At 38.2% G+C, this 18,104-nt stretch overlaps 1 protein-coding gene across 1 annotated transcript in view; it reads right to left on the minus strand.

The window, feature by feature from the left end:
- Nucleotides 1–18,104, minus strand: part of LOC146166572 (C-myc promoter-binding protein-like) — a 59,121-nt gene that overhangs the window by 14,782 nt on the left and 26,235 nt on the right. Inside the window, exons 15-30 of the mRNA XM_083390130.1 lie at nucleotides 17,055–17,277; nucleotides 14,690–15,048; nucleotides 14,094–14,458; nucleotides 13,059–13,172; nucleotides 12,277–12,600; nucleotides 9,621–10,109; nucleotides 8,413–8,516; nucleotides 7,815–7,899; nucleotides 6,656–6,862; nucleotides 6,420–6,591; nucleotides 5,309–5,415; nucleotides 4,804–4,896; nucleotides 4,028–4,201; nucleotides 2,942–3,081; nucleotides 1,450–1,556; nucleotides 451–628 (exon numbers count right to left, since the gene is read on the minus strand). Coding sequence (XP_083246256.1) covers nucleotides 451–628; nucleotides 1,450–1,556; nucleotides 2,942–3,081; nucleotides 4,028–4,201; nucleotides 4,804–4,896; nucleotides 5,309–5,415; nucleotides 6,420–6,591; nucleotides 6,656–6,862; nucleotides 7,815–7,899; nucleotides 8,413–8,516; nucleotides 9,621–10,109; nucleotides 12,277–12,600; nucleotides 13,059–13,172; nucleotides 14,094–14,458; nucleotides 14,690–15,048; nucleotides 17,055–17,277 — 3,241 coding nt within the window. The remainder of the gene's footprint in view (nucleotides 1–450; nucleotides 629–1,449; nucleotides 1,557–2,941; nucleotides 3,082–4,027; nucleotides 4,202–4,803; nucleotides 4,897–5,308; nucleotides 5,416–6,419; nucleotides 6,592–6,655; nucleotides 6,863–7,814; nucleotides 7,900–8,412; nucleotides 8,517–9,620; nucleotides 10,110–12,276; nucleotides 12,601–13,058; nucleotides 13,173–14,093; nucleotides 14,459–14,689; nucleotides 15,049–17,054; nucleotides 17,278–18,104) is intronic.

An 18,104-nucleotide genomic window follows, 5' to 3' on the forward strand; every position in this document is an offset into this window, starting at 1 on the left:
AGCTCGAACTTGAGTTTGGCATAAACCCGAAAAATTAGGTGATTTGCGTTCCAACGATTGTCAGTAAACATAAAAAAAATCACTGAGAATGGAAAAAACACCAATGCAGTACTTCTTACAACAATGCGTTGTTAAAGATAAGTAGTTTTAGAAAAGAATTTGTCAAAACTTTAATTTTATAGGTGAAAATATTTGTTTTTTTAGGTCAAAAAAATAAAAAATAAAATAAAATAATAATAATGTCTTCGGTTTCGTTCGCTTACAAAAAGTCCAACGAAGAGATTTGGGTCGTCAAAAGTTTTGTTGTTATACTTATCCTCAATATTTTGGTCGCCGCGAAAATAGGCGAGCTACGAGTTTAACTGTATCATGAAAGGTGGTAAACTAAGTAAAGGCCTTAAAAAACAGTGCCTTACACACCTATGCCGAAACCATTATCAATTATTTTACCTTCTCCGGTGTATAGTAAGCCACCGATGCTTTAACCGTGTCGTTGAGGTCCTTGGCAAGATCGGACGCCACCTTCTTGGCCTTCGTTGCCATGCCAACCGTGGTTGCTTTGAGCAAATTGTTGAACTTGCTGCCTCCGGAACTGAACCATGACGATGTGCCGTCAAGCGTGAACGACCTGCGGAAAAAAAGAAGAAATTCTAATTGTAAATCTGGAATAAACGAGTAAAGTGCGTTTCTATTCACTTCTTGCGCATTGTGATAAACCGAGTGCTCTTTAATGAACGAGTAGAGAGAGTTTTTAAATCAAAATGAGCTACGACTTTTTCTTTTGAACTTCGTTTACCTAAATGTTTAAACGGTAGTGTTTTAAATTAAAGACTTGTTTTTACTCCTATTCTCTCTCTCTATTTTCTGTGAGAAGATGTTTTTACTTCACTTCTTTGGAAATCAGGTCTTAAACGATAAATTATCTTTTATTTTTAACGAGGTTTCACACAACCAAGCTTCATCCGATCAATGTAGGAATCGTTTATCCGTGCATTAAAACTCTGGACTTTGACATATGGTTGTATAATTATGGCCATGGGTCGTTAGTTCGAACCTCGCAACAGGCTAGTTGTTTTTCTATCCTGCCTTGCTTGTATCATTGATCGACATATTCAAGTTTTTTGACTTTACAATGCATAAATCAAATCCAACACGTAAATCAAAGACTCTTTGGCAACCCTGATGATGTGTATAGAGTAGGCTAATGCGTTCGGTACAATACGAAAATACCACCGACACCACAGATCCAGGCTGCTTAAACAAGCGTTAAGGATTTCAAAATAAATAACTGTACATAAAGAACGATATGTTGAATTATCAAAATCTATCCAACTAATGAGGATTATTTCGCTGACAAGACAAGGCTAGAATATTTAGCATGTAAGATGGAACTTAATATTAATGAGGCAATTTAACATTTTGCAAGTAAAGTTCAGTGAAAAGTTTTACCTGGTGAGTGAGTTGCTCTGTTGGTTTTTGCGTTCCATGTTTGGACTTACAGACGGTAGACTTGCCTTACGATCGAGAGCTGTCTTGCCACCAGATTCGTTGAGCTTCTGTTCATGGAAGTAAAAAAGGTTGGTTCGAAGTGACGTACAACAAGACATTTTTCATTCGGTTATTTTTAATAAATTTTGGATCCAAAAAGAACCGCAATGGTTAGAAAATATAAGACAACTTTTTTAAAGTAGATGCCGTTTTTGGCGGAAGTGCACTATTCTTAAATTTGATTAGGTTGTTTTGGATCTTGTTCAACCTTTGTGATTTTTTTTGTGGATGTTATGACATGGATAAAATATTCTTAAAGTCTTTTTACTATTTTTTTTACTTCCAAAAAAGAGCCGCAAAGGTTAAGAAATAAGTAAAACAGGTTGTTAAAATTCAGATGCCGTTTTAGGCGTAACTGCAGTATTCTCAATGTTGTTTGTTGTGGATTTTTTAACCTTGGTGATTTTTTTGTCATTTTATGACATGGATAAAAGTCTTCGGACTTCAAATATACTTTTAAGCTTAAAAATAAATCTCAAAGTCAAATAGATCGAATAAATTGACATCAACTTAAAATAGACGGTTCGAAACGCACTTGTATAAAATTATCATCGGTTCTTGTGACTGAAATCTATCCTCGCGTAATAAAGGTGAAAATTCTTTCTTTTTTTTTCAATTCTTTTAAAACTTTGAAGAAATACTGATTTTCTCCTCATATGATGAACTTTCCAGCACAAGATTTCACGCCTACTTCAGAAAGGTATTTCCTGTTGGCCTAGCTCAGTGTTATTTTTTTATGGCTTACGGCACCCCATAAAAATAATAAATAGATTCGGCACACCGACTGGAATTTTCGTTGAGTATTTTACTAAAATGTCACTATAAATGGAACTGGAACAACACAATCAACCAAAAACATGTAGAAAATGTCATTTAATATAATGGTCACTAATCGTACACAAATAGTTGTAGTAAGAAGCTTACCGATTGAGCAAAAATAAGATTGTTAAAAATCCTCAAAAACATATCGGCACCCTTAAGCATTAGGAACGGCACACCAGGGCGCCGTGACACACCAAGAACCACTGGCTTAAGCAAATGTTAAGTACAATTAAGTCATTGTTTTTTACATGACTTGACTGTTTTTTCGACAAATTACTTGTGTCCAATGACTAGGGTTAAATTAAGTGTTTGCAACAGAGTTTTTTTAATTGAGTAATTTACCTAAATTTTTGAACATAAACCATTTTTCCCGAAATATGTATGATACATTTTTGTTAATTTTTATGAGCAAAAATCAGATTGTTAAAACTTTTCAAATACCTCTCGGCACCCCTTGAGCATAAGAAATGTCACACCAGGGCACCGCAGCGCCCCGGTTGAGAACCACTGGCTTAGCTGGACGTTTCACAACAAAATTTCCTCTATATTCCATACTTTTCCGCCCACTTACCTCGGTGCTTGATTTCGCGATCCTTGCTCTCTGCTGCGCTAAAGTGGTCGCGTCGGACGCAGATCGGATGAGCGAATCGCGCTGCAAGTAATCCTCGATCTCGTCCACCAGGTGGCGACTCACGTTGTTCGATTGAGTGTCTGGGGAGAAAAAAAAACTTAACAGTTGGAAAACAAAACGTGGTAATGCGTCGCTTAGGGTTGTTCAAAAAAACACTTTTTGTCAAATTACAGTAATGGGGACCCCCTGGAATTGTTAGGTTGCGTCTAAAAACCTACAAAACAAATCTGAGCACGTTTGGTTCAGTATTGACCGTGCTACGTCAATTTGAAAATTCAGATTTGGGCTAAAATTTTGAAAAAAATAAATTGTCCTCCCCCTAAAAAAAATTTTCTTCTTCTTTTTTTGCATTGCTTTGCAATTGAATAGCCATAAATAAACCTGTTTTGCAGTAAAAAAGTGAGTAGTCATGGTACAAATGTCACATTTTAACAACATTTGTTAGGCTTTTTTGTACGAAAAATGGCTTTTTAGCACATTTTTTAAACTTTAGATAAGTAATTGATATAATTGTGTGAAGACTAGATGCACTATTATATTAATTTGATCTCATGTTTGCTGCATCTACTTTATTTTAAAATTTTAAGCCATTTTTTATACATAACAGCCTAACAACCCTAGTGTCGCTATTTCAAATGAACATATCAATCCAATTAAGTAAAATCAAAGACGTTAAAAAACATTTTTAAATAAAGTTCATGGATTCCTTAAGATATAAATTTGGATGTCTTGGCATGTTTTGAACTTAATTCCAAAAAATAGTATAAAAGCAATAGTCAGCATAATAATAAATAGTTAACTTTATACTAATATTATAAATAGTTAACTTTATACTAATATTATAAATAGTTAACTTTATACTAATATTCATTCTAAACAGATGCCTTTAAGCTACACATCAAATCAATTTTCTAATGCTAATCAAGTCAAAGATATTTCAATATTGAAAGGAACTTTTAGCAAGTCAGCGAATCCAATTATGTTCGATAACCACTTCTATATATTTCCAAAATAATTTCAACCCACCGTTGTCATCCTTGAGAGGAAGAGCGTCCTCCAAATCATCCGCCAGTTGAAGAGGATCGTCGTAGGATGGAGAGAGAGGATCAGCTTCCAGGTGGCTGATGTCCTGGCGCTTGGAAACCAACGATGACCTTTGACCCCCGTCGCTGGTCAGCGATCCTGCAGGTGTGACGTCATCTGGGTAAGAGAAAATTGACGAATTTCAATGAATTATGAATTTTCGATAGGTAACTAAAATTATTGTTGTTTAGTTTAGGTTATACCGTAATGTAACGTAATGTATAATGGATCAGGTCTCATACAGACACTAATTTCCGAAATACAAACGTTAATCTGATAAGGAAGCAATATAGAAACTCTAGAAAAATCAGTAAAGCCGGAAAACAAATGAAGTGAGTAACAAAAATTAACTTAACTTAACTATAAATTGCCCAATGCCAAAAGACGAACTTTTATATTTTGTTATAAAAAGTAATTTCTACTGACATTTTGGACAATTCAAACCAAAAAGAGGCTTAACATTTATACACCATAAAAAATTCACACAAAATCGTTTTATATTTTGTTATAATTTTCGGAAAAATTTGCATAAGTTTTCCTATTCTGTGGATCCAATCCATCTTTTGCAAGTATTAAAAAAGAACCACAAAACGATTGTAAATAAGCTTAACATAAATGAAGAATACTGTAGGTACACCAAAGCGGCTAGCTCATCAGTTATTGCTAAAAAACTGCCGAAGCAAAGGATTTTCATATAATGACAAACATAAGCTGCTTACCTTGATACGAGCGGTTCTTCGGTTCTGGGATCGGCCGCATGGGGGTGCTAGTGAGCATAGCGACGCCGTCGACGACAACAAGCGAATTGCTCCCTGGAAAATGTAAATAGATTTGAGGCTTCCATCCCCACTTTGCGAAGAAACATTATTCCAAAATGAAAATTATTTATTATTAAGCCACACACTGTGCATAATTTCCTTTGTTGGCCTCTGGTTTCCATTCTTGCCAAACCCAATCCCTCCAGGTTTTGGTTTAATTTCGACGATTTTAACATTGTTCCTTTTCGTTACCGTATTAGGGTTCATTGTGTGGTTAGTATTAATAATATGGTTTTACAGAAAACGTTTCTGCTTCCGATATTGTTGCTTTACGGATCCTACTGTGTGTTCCCTTCAATTAGTTCTACTTACGATGGGTTCCGTAAATATGCTGTTGCTACCAGGCATGACACACTAAAAAGACGCTCCCTTCTTACTTATTTTCTTGAGGATTCTTCAAACTTACCGGCTAGTTTGTTGGCTGGATTCCGCCTTCTGTACTTTGGCGAGTTAGATGTTGCTAGCAATCTGCTTGGAGACTGGACGCTCTTAAGAATACTGCCGCTTGGAGACCTGCGGATAAATTAAAATACATCTATGCGAAAACCTCGAACGTCTGCCATAGACTAAAACGCAATTCATGTGATAAAATCGCAGGTTTTTAACCCAAGGGCATACCTAATTTAACGTATCTGTGGATGTCGATCAAGTAAGAGTTTTTTTAATAGCATTATCATACAATTAAGTTGCAATCAGATTGATAATTTTGCTAAGTTTACAAGAACAAATACTGGCAAAGGGTACATTTTAGAGGGGTACATTTAAGTAATGAAGTTTTCGTTATGATAACTGTCTGAGAATTAAGTAAAAATCGCAAACAAATTATTAAAATAAATATTCCCAATTCTACATACTTTTCTATAGGCCTTTTTGTGTACGACTAACCACAAAACAAATCATTATGACATTGACAATGCGCATTATTTTATTAGAACTTGAACAATGCTACCAAATTTTGTATTACTCTGCGCCTCTGGGGATATTTTCCAAGTTAAAGCATAAAGTCAAATCGATTATGACTCCTATAAAGCAGAATATTTAGTAAAAAATGCCCAAATCTGGCTAAAAAATTACGAGGTTTGTTTGGGGAATAAGAAGCGTCTGTTTTAAAGAATCCATAGCAAAAATCGTGGCACTGTTTAATTTTTTCAGGCTTTGTAAGAAAAGGAAGTAGAGAAAAGGAAGCAAAATATTAGAATATTTTCGTAAATCGAAACTTACCGTAACCTCAAACTACTACGGCATAATAAACCTCAAAATAAATCCCTGAGCTAAAAAAATCTTTTTTTTTCGAACTTCGGCCAAAACGCTTAAAACTAGCTTTGTATATGTTTTTTTTCATTATTTGTTAGTTGAGTTATTGCTCATAATCAGACAAGTTTATCAAATTTTAATATTGAAACGTTTTTTTTGATATTGAAACGTTTTTTTTGTTTTACCAATGACTTGGGCAACTAATGATGGCATTTAAAAATATGACTAGGATTTAAGTAACTTCAAAACAACCAATCACTCACCTGCTTCCAAGAGTATGTCTTGGTGAACCAGAAGGTGAAGCGATATCTTCAGCTGTCATGTTGTCGAAGTTGTTTCGAGCAGCTGGTGATACAGGACTACCGGTGGCACCGAAACCACCTCCCAACTCACTGAAGGACTTCTGGCCGATCAGCGGACTTATACCTCCGCCTCCTGACACATACGATCATTGTGTTAATGCACGTTTCAGTTGTTGCTCCTATATTTTGATCCTTACCAGCAAAGAGTCCAGATCCAGTTCTTCCCCGGGCGTTCTTGTGCAAGAGAAGAGAACCGTGGCGCGTTTTCCTCGCATCCAGGTGGTCCGGATCAAGGCTGGAGGGCCGATGCGAGCAAAGCTCCTGATATCGCTTCTGGTCCGAGTCGCTCAAGCTTGAAACAAACTTGGAATCGCCACCGAACAAGTTTGCGATCTCGGGAGTGCCTGAGGATTAAAAAAATAATTTTTCATCACTGGACTGTCACAAATTTATATTAAACAAATTCAAGGATTTAAAAAAAATTATAGGTGTTTTACCCTTTTCTGGGTCTCGTAAAAAAACGAAATTCTCCTGACAGATTAAACTCACAAAATTAAAAATTACACAACTTAACCGGGGGTGCCTAAAAGTTTTTTTTAACAGGTCTGTCACGTATTTAAACTAAATGAACTTAAATACTATCACATCTAACATTATAGGATAGGTGTTTTACCTTTCCCTGAGTATGGTAAAAAAACTAAATTGTCCTGACAGATAAAAATAACAATATTTAAAAAAAATGTTTAAACAAATGACAAATCCTGATCGAAAAACAGTTCTTGTTACAAATTAAACAAGTACTTGTTTTTGTGCCAAACACAAGACGACCTGTTTGGATAAGGTACGTCCTGTCTCTTTTAGACGACAAGTTATTTAGTTAAAAAATATTTGCTGTCACATGGCGACGTTTGCAAAAGGGCGCTCGCTTTTTATAAACACTTTTAACTAGGGCTGCGGAGTCGGTTAAAAACAACCCAAGTCTGACTCCCGAGTCCGACTCCGGCCAAAAAAATACACCCGAGTCCGAGTCCCGAGTCCAGCTCCGACTCTACAGCCTGTATTTTACCCATTTACGCAACTAAATTAATGTGGATTTTCTGCAATCCACTCATATTGGTGTCATAATTGATTCACCCGCATTACACGGTTTAAAAATATTTCACATTTGCTATTACACTTTTACAACTTCCATTTTGCCGCCTTAACAATTAAAAAATGTGATACTGCGCACGCGCACGTCAGACTCGGGACTCTGGTAGTTTTACGCAGTCTTACGAGTCCCGAGTCCGACTCCGGCAAAACAAGCCGACTCCGTCGAGTCCCGAGTCCGATTCCGCAGCCCTGCTTTTAACTTACCCGGCGAAGCACTTGGTGGTCCGTCTTTACAACAGCTTCCACTCGGACTCAAATGATGTTCGGCTGGGCTCGCGTGGTCAACCTTCTGCGCAAGTTAAAGAAGGACAAAACTTACTTGCTTGGCAAGTTTACAAAAGCGCAAATTCGAGAAAAGCAACCACCCTTTTGTGTTACTAATCTTCAAACATTTGAAAAAAGCCTCACATTTTCAAAATGAAAGCCATTTTTTAGTTTGGTATATCAAATAATAAAGACAAAAACGTTTTCTTTGATTATGCAGTTGTAAATTATGTTTTTTACCAACTTTAAAAGCTTAGATGCAATTTAATTTGTATTTTTGGTCACTTGTTTTAACATGTTAAAGCCCTATTTTGGAGAGTTTGATCAGCACCAAACTGCCCGACGATGGCCCTATACTAGCATAGATGCCTCAGTAAAGAATCAAGCGTTTAAAATTCCAGTAACCGGTCCGTGAAAGAATCTTTGTATTTGTAAAGAGGTTAAGAACCTCTGCTTTACATAACAAACCACGACCGAAATTCCTAATTTGATTTAATAGGATATCATCAGATCCCTTATAAACACGTCATGCACTTACGTCATCACCAGTGACGTGTGCGCCGTCCATTTGACTTTCCTCGGCAAACACGTCATTGTCGGTTTCGATTCTGTTCGGCGATGTGACGTTGGTGGGGGAAGAACCTGGGGGGATATCCGAAAGTCAAGTTAGTTATGACGCTGAAGTAAGCGATTTGCTCGTGGTTCGTTGGTTTTACGTTTTTTATCTTATTTACGCGTGTAATTTACTAGTGTACATTACTTGAATCTGGAGAATGCACAGCCGAGGACGTTTAAATGGACATAGTTTTTAGAAAAACTACCTCGGAAAAGGGTTTTGTTTAAATTGTGAAATTTTAACAAAATAGGTAAAAAATTCGACATATTTCTACAAGTTTTGATTTCAGCAGTTTTTCTAATAGCTTATGGCCCATAATATCGTAGGTGTAAAATAAAGTGAAGATAAAAAAGTGATTATGCCAAAAATCAGCCATTATGCTTTCAAACTTTGTTTTTCTGTGTTGATTTTTCTTAGGGTGTATAAATGTAAAGCCATCTTTTTTTAGGTTGAATTGCCCAAAATACCAGTAGAAATCAGAATCAGCTGAGATAAACAATGTAAATTTTATACTAAGTTGAACTGTGCATTTGCCAGCCTCAAGGAATGAACACTCGTTTCACACGAAAATACGATCAAAATTTCCTAAAACAAATGTCACACAGCAGTGTTGCACTTAAAAAGTACGTTCACACACTTGATTTATGTGAGATAAATATAAACACTACGAAAACAAGGTTAAACACAAAAAAGCGCCAAAGCCAATCCCAAGGCTGTGCTAAGAACAAAGACTTCAAAACTTCGTTTGAAAAAGCAAAAAAGGCTTTGCGAATGCGAACTCTAAGCCAATAGTGGCGATAAAATAAAACAAGAAATGAGCAGCAAAAGGTTTTCCTGCAACGTCGACATTGGAGAAAATTCCAATGTGCAGATAATACCACAATCGCCATTCTTCAAAAAGCAAAAGCCACAAAATCAGCAAAAATGATTTTAATTGCAACTAAGCGAAATCAAAAGCGAATTTCAGTCCTAGAGAGAAAAAAACGGCGCGCGAGAAAAAAAAAAAATTGCGAAAAAAAGAAAAAGGCGAAGGACGAGATCACTCAATATAAAAATCATGCAACACAAAGCACAAGCAAGTGTATGTAAGCCATGCAAGCAAGCGGGTGCGACCAAAGCCATGCAACTACCTTTAAGCAAAAGCTGCGGCAGGGCACGACTGCTTTGCAGCGATGAGGGGGGAGTGCTCGGGGGGCATTCAAGGGCCGGTGTGACCCTTACGAGCGGAGGGGGAGCATTGCTGCGACGAAACGGCCGCATGCTGGCGCGCTCGCCCACAGCGGGAGACGTAGCAGGGGTGACGTCACGAGCGGATGACGTAGCGGGCGTGATGACGTCATGATTGGGTGACGTGGCGTGAGCGAGAGCGGCGGTGTTAGTGTTTGTTTCTACGCCACTACAGCTACTACTAAGTAGATAAGGATCGCAATCCGGGATGTCGGAGCCAGGAGCACCTGATCCTCCTCCTACTCCGCTGCTTCCGGACTTCACAATGGAGGAGGAGCGTCCTGGTTTCCGATGGATGGCTGGGGACACAGGGGAGCTTCTTGGTCGATGAGGAACACCACCACCACCATTACTCTCACCTTCACCGTTAGTTGCTGCATTGCTAGGATCTGCTGCGTGAGAGAATGTGCTGGTTGGTTGTCTATACGTTTGTCTGTGTATGTTTCTGTTTGTCTATACGTTTGTCTGTGTATGTTTCTGTTTGTCTATACGTGTGTCTGTGTATGTTTCTGTTTGTCTATTCATGTGTCTGTGTATGTTTCTGTTTGTTTAGGCGTTTGTCTATTGGACATGAGTTTGTTTGTCATGTGTTTGTCTGTTTTGCTATACGTGTGCGTGTGTCTGTTTGTCTATAATGAAAGCGTGTATGTTTTAGTTCGTCATATGTTGTACGTGTCCATTTGTTTATGTGTATCTATTTGCCTGTGTAAGTGGTTGTATCTGCTGGTATACCTATTTAGCTGTTCTTGTGTTCATTTGTGTTGGTCTTCGACCAAATGTACCCTAGATGAAATTTTAATAGGCCTTGGCAATGGTAAGTGTATAAAACAATGCGAGTAAAAACAAAGGTTTGTAAATATGGAATGACTGATGGTTGACAGACATGGATGACATTTTTGACAAAACGGTTATGAGCATTCGCATTGTTACGTCACAAGTGTTAGCGTCATTCGAATGCGCGAATTCAGTCAAAATTCACCACGAGTTGAAAAACATGCTAGTTATGACTCGGGGTTAGCAAGGTAACATGTGAATGACGTATATCGTTGAAATATATCTGTCGCGTAGCTTGTAACTCCAAGCCTGAAAGAATAATTCAAACGCCTGCTATTAAACTAATAAAGTTACAGGGTTTCTTTTGTTTAAGGAATCTAGGAGGACGCATCTCTATGTGTTGTCGATTACTTATAAGGCATGTTAACAAGATCAGGGTGCCTCATTTTTTTTAAAATAAACTCGAAAAAGTTCAAAAGCTTTTTAAAGAAAAAAACACAGGTTTTAAGGATCTAGAATTGACCCACTAGGGGTGTTTTGAACATAATGCGACAGCCAAAACAGCAAAAACGCCATGGGCAACACAATAACAAATAGTTTAGAAGTTTGATTTACTACACACTTTTTAAGCAGACAGTTTAGGTCTATTTCAAAGAAAAAACATAATCTTTATTAAAGAATTTTCAATATGCAAATTAAAATACTATGTGGCAACCCTGTAAATAGAATTGAGGCCGGCAACTGATGATGCCTCTTAGGCAAACATATTATTCATGTTTAAATTAAGGCCCACTCTTTGCTTATTTAACTCATTTTTCAATCGAAATTTAATTTTGAAGGATGGTATCAACTTTGACACACATATATTCAACTTTGACACACATATTTTCTGCAATGATTTACAGGATGTGGAATTCAAACCTATAGACTACAGCTTACGTCATTACATCATATGCTTTCCGTTTTTTATGACTCAATTGGCTTTAGTCAGTATCAAAAAACAGACATATATGATATACTATAAATGTCATAAAGCTATATTAAAAATCCAACACCAATGACTGCCCACTTTATATCGCATGAACAAGTTGTTAATATAATTACGGGCAAACAGTCTTGTTGTTCAACATGATTTCCATTCCTAATCCATTAGATTAAAGACTGAAACCGTCACATTTAGCAAAATATGTGAGGTATGTTTTAATTAAGTTACTTGCAAACCAGATTATGAACAACAGAAACAAACCAGCTTGTGCTAGAAAACAGTAGCCATCGAGGCCATGTCTTTAATTTAGGCCATTTTTAGAGAAACTTTATTTTTACATTAGTATGTAACATTATAAAATCACACGGATATTAATCTTAATTCAAGATTTTCAAAATTAAATAAATCAACATTGCAAATGCATTGCCTAAATTTATTCTACATATTAAAGCTTCAGCCATTATGACGTCTGTAACGCGCATTTTGAGTTGAACTTTCAATTTTTTTCTAGTTGAACTTTTTCGGACAGTACTTTGCGGGTTGCTCTTTCTTCTGCGTCCTACAGCAAGCGCAAACAGGTATGACGCAATAAGAGGCATTGTTTACCTGGAACTTTAAAACAATGCTTGCCACGTCTTAAAGCGCTTTGCCAATAATTCTACGCCTCACTACAAGCTCTGTCAATTATTATGTACTCGATAATTACCCACAAAAAGCCAAATCGACGCGAAAATTACCCACAAAAAGCCAGAACCACACATTTACAAGCGCAGCAAATAACATCAGCAGCAAGCTCCCACCTTTCTTTTCCTGCTCCGGAAGACTAGGGAAGAAAGCTGGAGCATCCCCACTCTCCCCGTTCACCAGGGTTTCATCGCTCTTCAATCCCGGATCAGTGACAGCCGTGATCCCTTCTCCACTCCGAGCTGGGATGTCCAAGGTGGATGGAGGCTCAACGCTTCTTCCTGATTCTGTCCTCTCCAAAGTCACCGGACGATGCTCCGGAGGAGAAGGGTGGGAGTAGGGAGCTGGTCCTCCTGCTCCTTGCTCTTCCGCTGACTCCGGGAGGCTCGCCAGGCTCCCTGATGCCCCGGTGCTGCAGCTCTTCGTCTCCAGGGCGTCAACTGGAGGAAAGTGCGTGTTTTAAACTGCGCTTATGTTGCGTCATAAAGGAATTTGTCAAGCGTGATTTACAGGCCGTGCCAAAAGTAGTTCAGAGGGCATTTAGTTTTGTTCTCTCTGGCGTACAAATAACAGTTGCAAGATATAAACAATTTTTTAAATTCGACCACAGTATATATTGTCAGTGTTGCACAGTTTTAGTGTAAAACACACCTATGCTCTTACAAATGTGTATATTCGGGTACTGTACAAGCCAATAAAAGGTAAAAATAGAAAAAAAAAATTAAATATAAGACGTCAGCGAAAAAAAAGAGGATGCACAAAAAGGTGAGCGTCTACTACTTAGACTTAGCTGTTGAATCCAAATAAGCCGTTTATTTTGTTAAAAGAGAAAATATGCCACTAGTAAAACCGTTTATAACAGTCTAAAAAGTCAAGTAAACGAAGGACGGCATCTTACCATGGAGATGAGCGGCTTGTGCCTGTTGCTGCTGTTTTCCGGTTGCCTTTTGGGGAGATCCCCTGCGAACGAGGTCTTTGGGCATTGAGTTGTAGCCGTGGTCGCTCTGGCCTCCTGGAAGTTTAAACACACAACTGTAACGCGAGGCTGTATTACGGTACTTTTGACAAATAATGACTAAAGTTGTTGGTCGTGCTGAGCGTAAACTCGAAAAGTACACATGATGCGAACTGACCAAAGATAACGGCAGCCTGGCTGGCAGAATCTTGCCAGCCTTCTGGTGACAAGCATTTTTGGCGTAAATTCTTCGATTTTTTGGCCCATCTATATGCCAAACACTGGCTTTTTCCTGATGCTAAACAACATGCTTCGTACTTTTTTCAGAATGCCCAAAAGAAGTATTTTCTGCCAATTTTAGTGCAAAATGTTCCTACATATTCAGCATTTGAAAAAAATATTGATTGAATATGTGTAGAACAAGCACACGTTTGTTTGGAAAGTCGATCTATCAAAAAGAAAATTAAAATCAATTTCGGTTTTCTGTCTGATTCTTCGTCGCCAGCTTTCTGCCATACTGACGGCAGCCGTATATAGTCTACCACTCTACCTGATGCCTTTAGAAAGGTTATTACCGAAATTATTCAGCCTGATTGCGGTAACTTTAAGCTGTTTAAAACATTATTGGGAATCGCGACGCAACGCTTCTTCTAATTCGTTTTATTTTATTTTTTTCTTCTAACATTATATTGACAAATACATATTTTGTTTTATTTTATCCACATGCGGCAAATTTTGGTTTACGTAAGATCTTTGTAAACGACATTACAAGGGTATTTTTCGTTAGGCTACCTCTAGAAAGAATTTTACCTATCAGATACGTAGCAAATCACCAATATTTTCTATGTTTATTATATTTTAATTCTTACGTAGTAAATGGTTTATGGCACAATTTCATGCTTCTACTGTTTGGTTTATTTAGCTGGATTTGAACTATAACAACATACAACTCTAAAAACAGCCGAAGCCAAAGATTACCTGTACTTCCACATTCCACTTCATTGAGCGGGTCTACCAAAGGTGCCTGGCAATTCAATTGCTTCGACTTGTCCCCAACAGAAACCGCGGACCCTTGCGCTTTGCTTGTAGCTCCGTCTGCCACCGTAGCAGTAGGGGCGCCAGAGAGAGACTGGTGACGTTGCTGAGATGACGTCAGAGGCGGCTGCTTCTCAGGGGAATTTCCGCCGTTGGACGACGACTGTGGTGTGCTGCTGTCAACACTAGTGCTGTCGAAGTCGGAGCTGGCTTCTGAGCTGCCAACTGCGCTGTAGCGTCGACGCAGAACGTAACGGAACTTTTGCGTGGCCAGAAAAACGTTGCGTAGCTTCTGCCAGAGCATGTAGCTGTGGTGGAGGAAAAAAAATAGGTTTTAGTAGACTTAAAGTGCGATTTAAGTAGATTAAGTCATAAAATCTAGAAAAAGGCTAATTAAAGGCACGTTTTTAAATAACGCAAGTCCCTCAAACACTTACAGCCCAACGGTACAAACACCCCTTAAAACACATTAAAAAGGCACTCTCATTTACCCTTTACAAACCCGCAAAACACTTAAACAAAATCATTTCCATACGCACCCGTCTCTATTAGAAGCTGGCCATGTTCCTTCGAGCACCGCCTTGTTGTACAAGCCGTACGTGATGGCGCTCAGCTGTACACCAGACTTGCGAACGAACTGGAAAACTCGCACGGCAAGCGCCGGCTTGTTGTGGACGGCGCAGAGATGCAACAACACCCGGTAGTAGGTCTCATCTGGCAGGGGAAGGCATTCCTTATCCTTTAGGGAGTGTAGGGCATCGTGGGCCGTGCGTAGAGCTGCTGACTTGTGCCTGCAGCCTTGCACAAAGGCTGGAAGACAGGCGAACCAGGCTCCGTAGGTGTGACTGAGAATCAGACGAGCCCACAGGTTTGGGTCGCCGTTGTGAAGACGCGAAATCTACGGATATAGAATGAAGTTGACTTGTTTTTTTACACTGATGATGGCATGCATGAGGTATTGCTGAAACGTCTGTAAACTGCGAAATGTCTATTTTATCGAATATAGTGGCTTTAATATTTTTGCTGGAATTAAGGAAAAAAAACGTGTATTGTGTTCCAACGCATAACGTTTTTAAAAAACATTAAGATAATAAAATGTATTATGGTAATCAGGCGACATTATATAAAGACAACCTGTATTGCAAAAAAAGCTTGTCGAGGATTCAATACAATTTGTCTTTATATAGTGCCACATTATTACCCTATTTACAATTAGATAAATACGGTCATTTACATAGATTGGTAAAATGTATTAGGAATAAGGCAGGCGGGCCCACAGGTTCGGGTCGCCGTTGTGGGGACGGAAAATCTGCCAAGATAAAAAAACTTTTTTCTAAACACTACGAAATGAATTAAAAGCCTACCTAGGTAGGAGAAGGTAAAGTTTTGTATGTATGTTTGGAATAACTCTTTACACATTTTTAAAACTTTTGTTAACCGCTGTTTTGTATTTGCTTTCTGTTTTGTCGGGACAATATGCGGATTATTCTTTTTAGTCTATACTAAGCTAATTTTTTGTTCCTACATATTTGCGAGAATATATGAACTGAGACTAAAAAAATTAATAAAAAAAAATAATTATTAAAAACATTTAATTTTAACCCAAGTTTTTCAACACAATGACTTAAGTTCTTCAAGTCATTTCACTTGTCCAAATGAGACAGTCAAGTGGAAACCCAGGATTTAAATGAAGTCATTTTACTACACGACTAAAGTCAAGTCAAGTCAAGTCATTTAAAACAGCGAATTAAATGCACTGAAGTCAATTCATTCACTCAAGTCATTAAAACACTAAATATAACTGGTGATTAGGCTAAAAAACACTCGGGACTTTTCCATTGGCGCAACGAAGGTTAAAAGAAGCGATTGACCAACGCAAGGTAGACACAAAGTGACGCGATTCAGTATTTCCGCTGTGACTCATCATTTAGAAATAAGCCAATTCGGTCACACCGGTCAATACGTGCGTTATAACAAATCGCTGACTCGGGTATTAAAAATACAAGAAATTTTTGCCACGTAAATAAACGGGGGAATTCAAGAGCTAGTGACAAAGTATTCTTGTTAAATTTGGTGAAATAGGAAAACTCACGGCTTGCAAATCTAGTTAATTTAACACTAAATCGCGGCTTTTAATATTCATTTCAGTGCTACACAGTTTATTTTACATTTTAATAGTAAAAAATCCAAGTTGACAACTCATTTTAGATGCAAAGTTTGAACTATGTTTTTTTTTGTTGGAAAAAAGTTTTAGCCATGTAGTCGATTTGCGAAAGGCGCCACCATCCAAACCATTGACCAGAAATCTCGTGAAAAAATCTGTTGTCAGATTAAAAAAAAATCTGTTGTCAGATTTTTGGATTTTTTTTGATGGATATAATAAATCTAGGTGCAGTGAGGTTTGAACTCACGACCTTCGGTCATACCGGGACCGTCGCTCCACCAACTGAGTTACACAGTACACAGGCGCAGAGAGGAGTGAGTCGAGAAACGACCATAACACCAATGCTTGCTACATTATGTTAGAACAAGCAACTTCGCATTGAAAGGAATCTAAAGTGCCATATCACCCAACTGAGCTACTCGGGCTCAAAGCAAGTCGAGAAATAACCTTAGCAACATTGCCTGCTGCATCTAGTCAAAAGGATTATTTGGATGTTGTTGGGATCAATGCATTTATTGCAAAAATTGTCCGACTATGTTGCCGTAAATTGCAGACAGGTAATTTTGTTTGCTATATGTATATCACCCAGAGTCAAGTTGACATATTTTATTTGGATGATGGGCTGAATGCCATACAAAATAGGCTACGGCACATGGTGGACCAAATTGAAAACCACTGGCCTATGGCTATACAATGCTGAAACTATGTAGGTTAGGTTGTATATACGAACAACACCTCACCTTCTGTAGAGTCCTCACTTCCTGCTTGGTTCGTCTCCCGAACGCGAACGAGTCGGATTTCCGGCGCGGGCGACTCAGACTTCCGGTTCGCTGGTCGGTTGTGACGTCATCCTCCCCCAGTGAGAAGAGCTCGTCTTGTAACTCGGGAAATGTCGTGTACTGGTAACCCACTCCCGCCGGTAAACCGAACTCGTCAGGTGGCATTATCATCACTGTATGCTCGCTGGGAATAAAAAAGTTTGTTAAGTCATGGAATGATGTAATATTGTGACGTCACGCCCTAAATGTGATTTTATTTTGTGGCAACTTGCGACTTGCCACGGCGGCATTATCATCACTGTGAAATTGCTGGAGATAAATAGTTTGTGACGTCATGGTATGATGTGATTTGTGACGTCATGCCTTAAATTGATTTCCATTCATGTGTGTATGGGTTTTTGTGGCTATTTTCGACTTGCTACGGAGGTTTTATTATCACTGTGTGCTCGCTGGGGATAAATAAACTCTGACGTCACCGTGATTAAATAGTGTGACGTCATGCCCTAGATTTAATTTTCACCCATCTGTGTATGTGTTTTTGTAACATTTGTCGAATTTTTCAATGAGGCGTTATAATCATAGTGTGCTCGCTGGAGATTAATAGAACTTTTGACGTTACGGGATAATGTAGTTATTGTGACGTCATGTCCTAAAATCGATTTTCTATATGTGACGTCATGTTTACACTTTTTGCAGCGACTTTCCAAGTCGTTTGGCAAAATTTGTCTGCTAACTCACGACGCAATTTAAAAAGGTCAATTCTTGAAAAAAATGGCATCAGTTTCAGAACTTTTTATCTTTGAGTGATAATTTAAGAAAAACTTCAAATTGACAAATGTCGGTAAATCCATTTTCTAAAAGCTTTTGCATTAAGGACAGCTAAAAACTGAACATTGAGAAAAAGCCTTTTACGTGTGCGCATAGTTAAGGAAATAAGAAATTAAGAGTGGAGGAAAAGAGATCTCTAACATCCGTTTAATACCTAAAAAAACAACGAGCAAAATATGAGTT

The sequence above is a fragment of the Ascidiella aspersa genome, chromosome 1 (assembly GCF_963924565.1).
Source record: "Ascidiella aspersa chromosome 1, kaAscAspe10.2, whole genome shotgun sequence".
NCBI lineage: Eukaryota > Metazoa > Chordata > Ascidiacea > Phlebobranchia > Ascidiidae > Ascidiella > Ascidiella aspersa.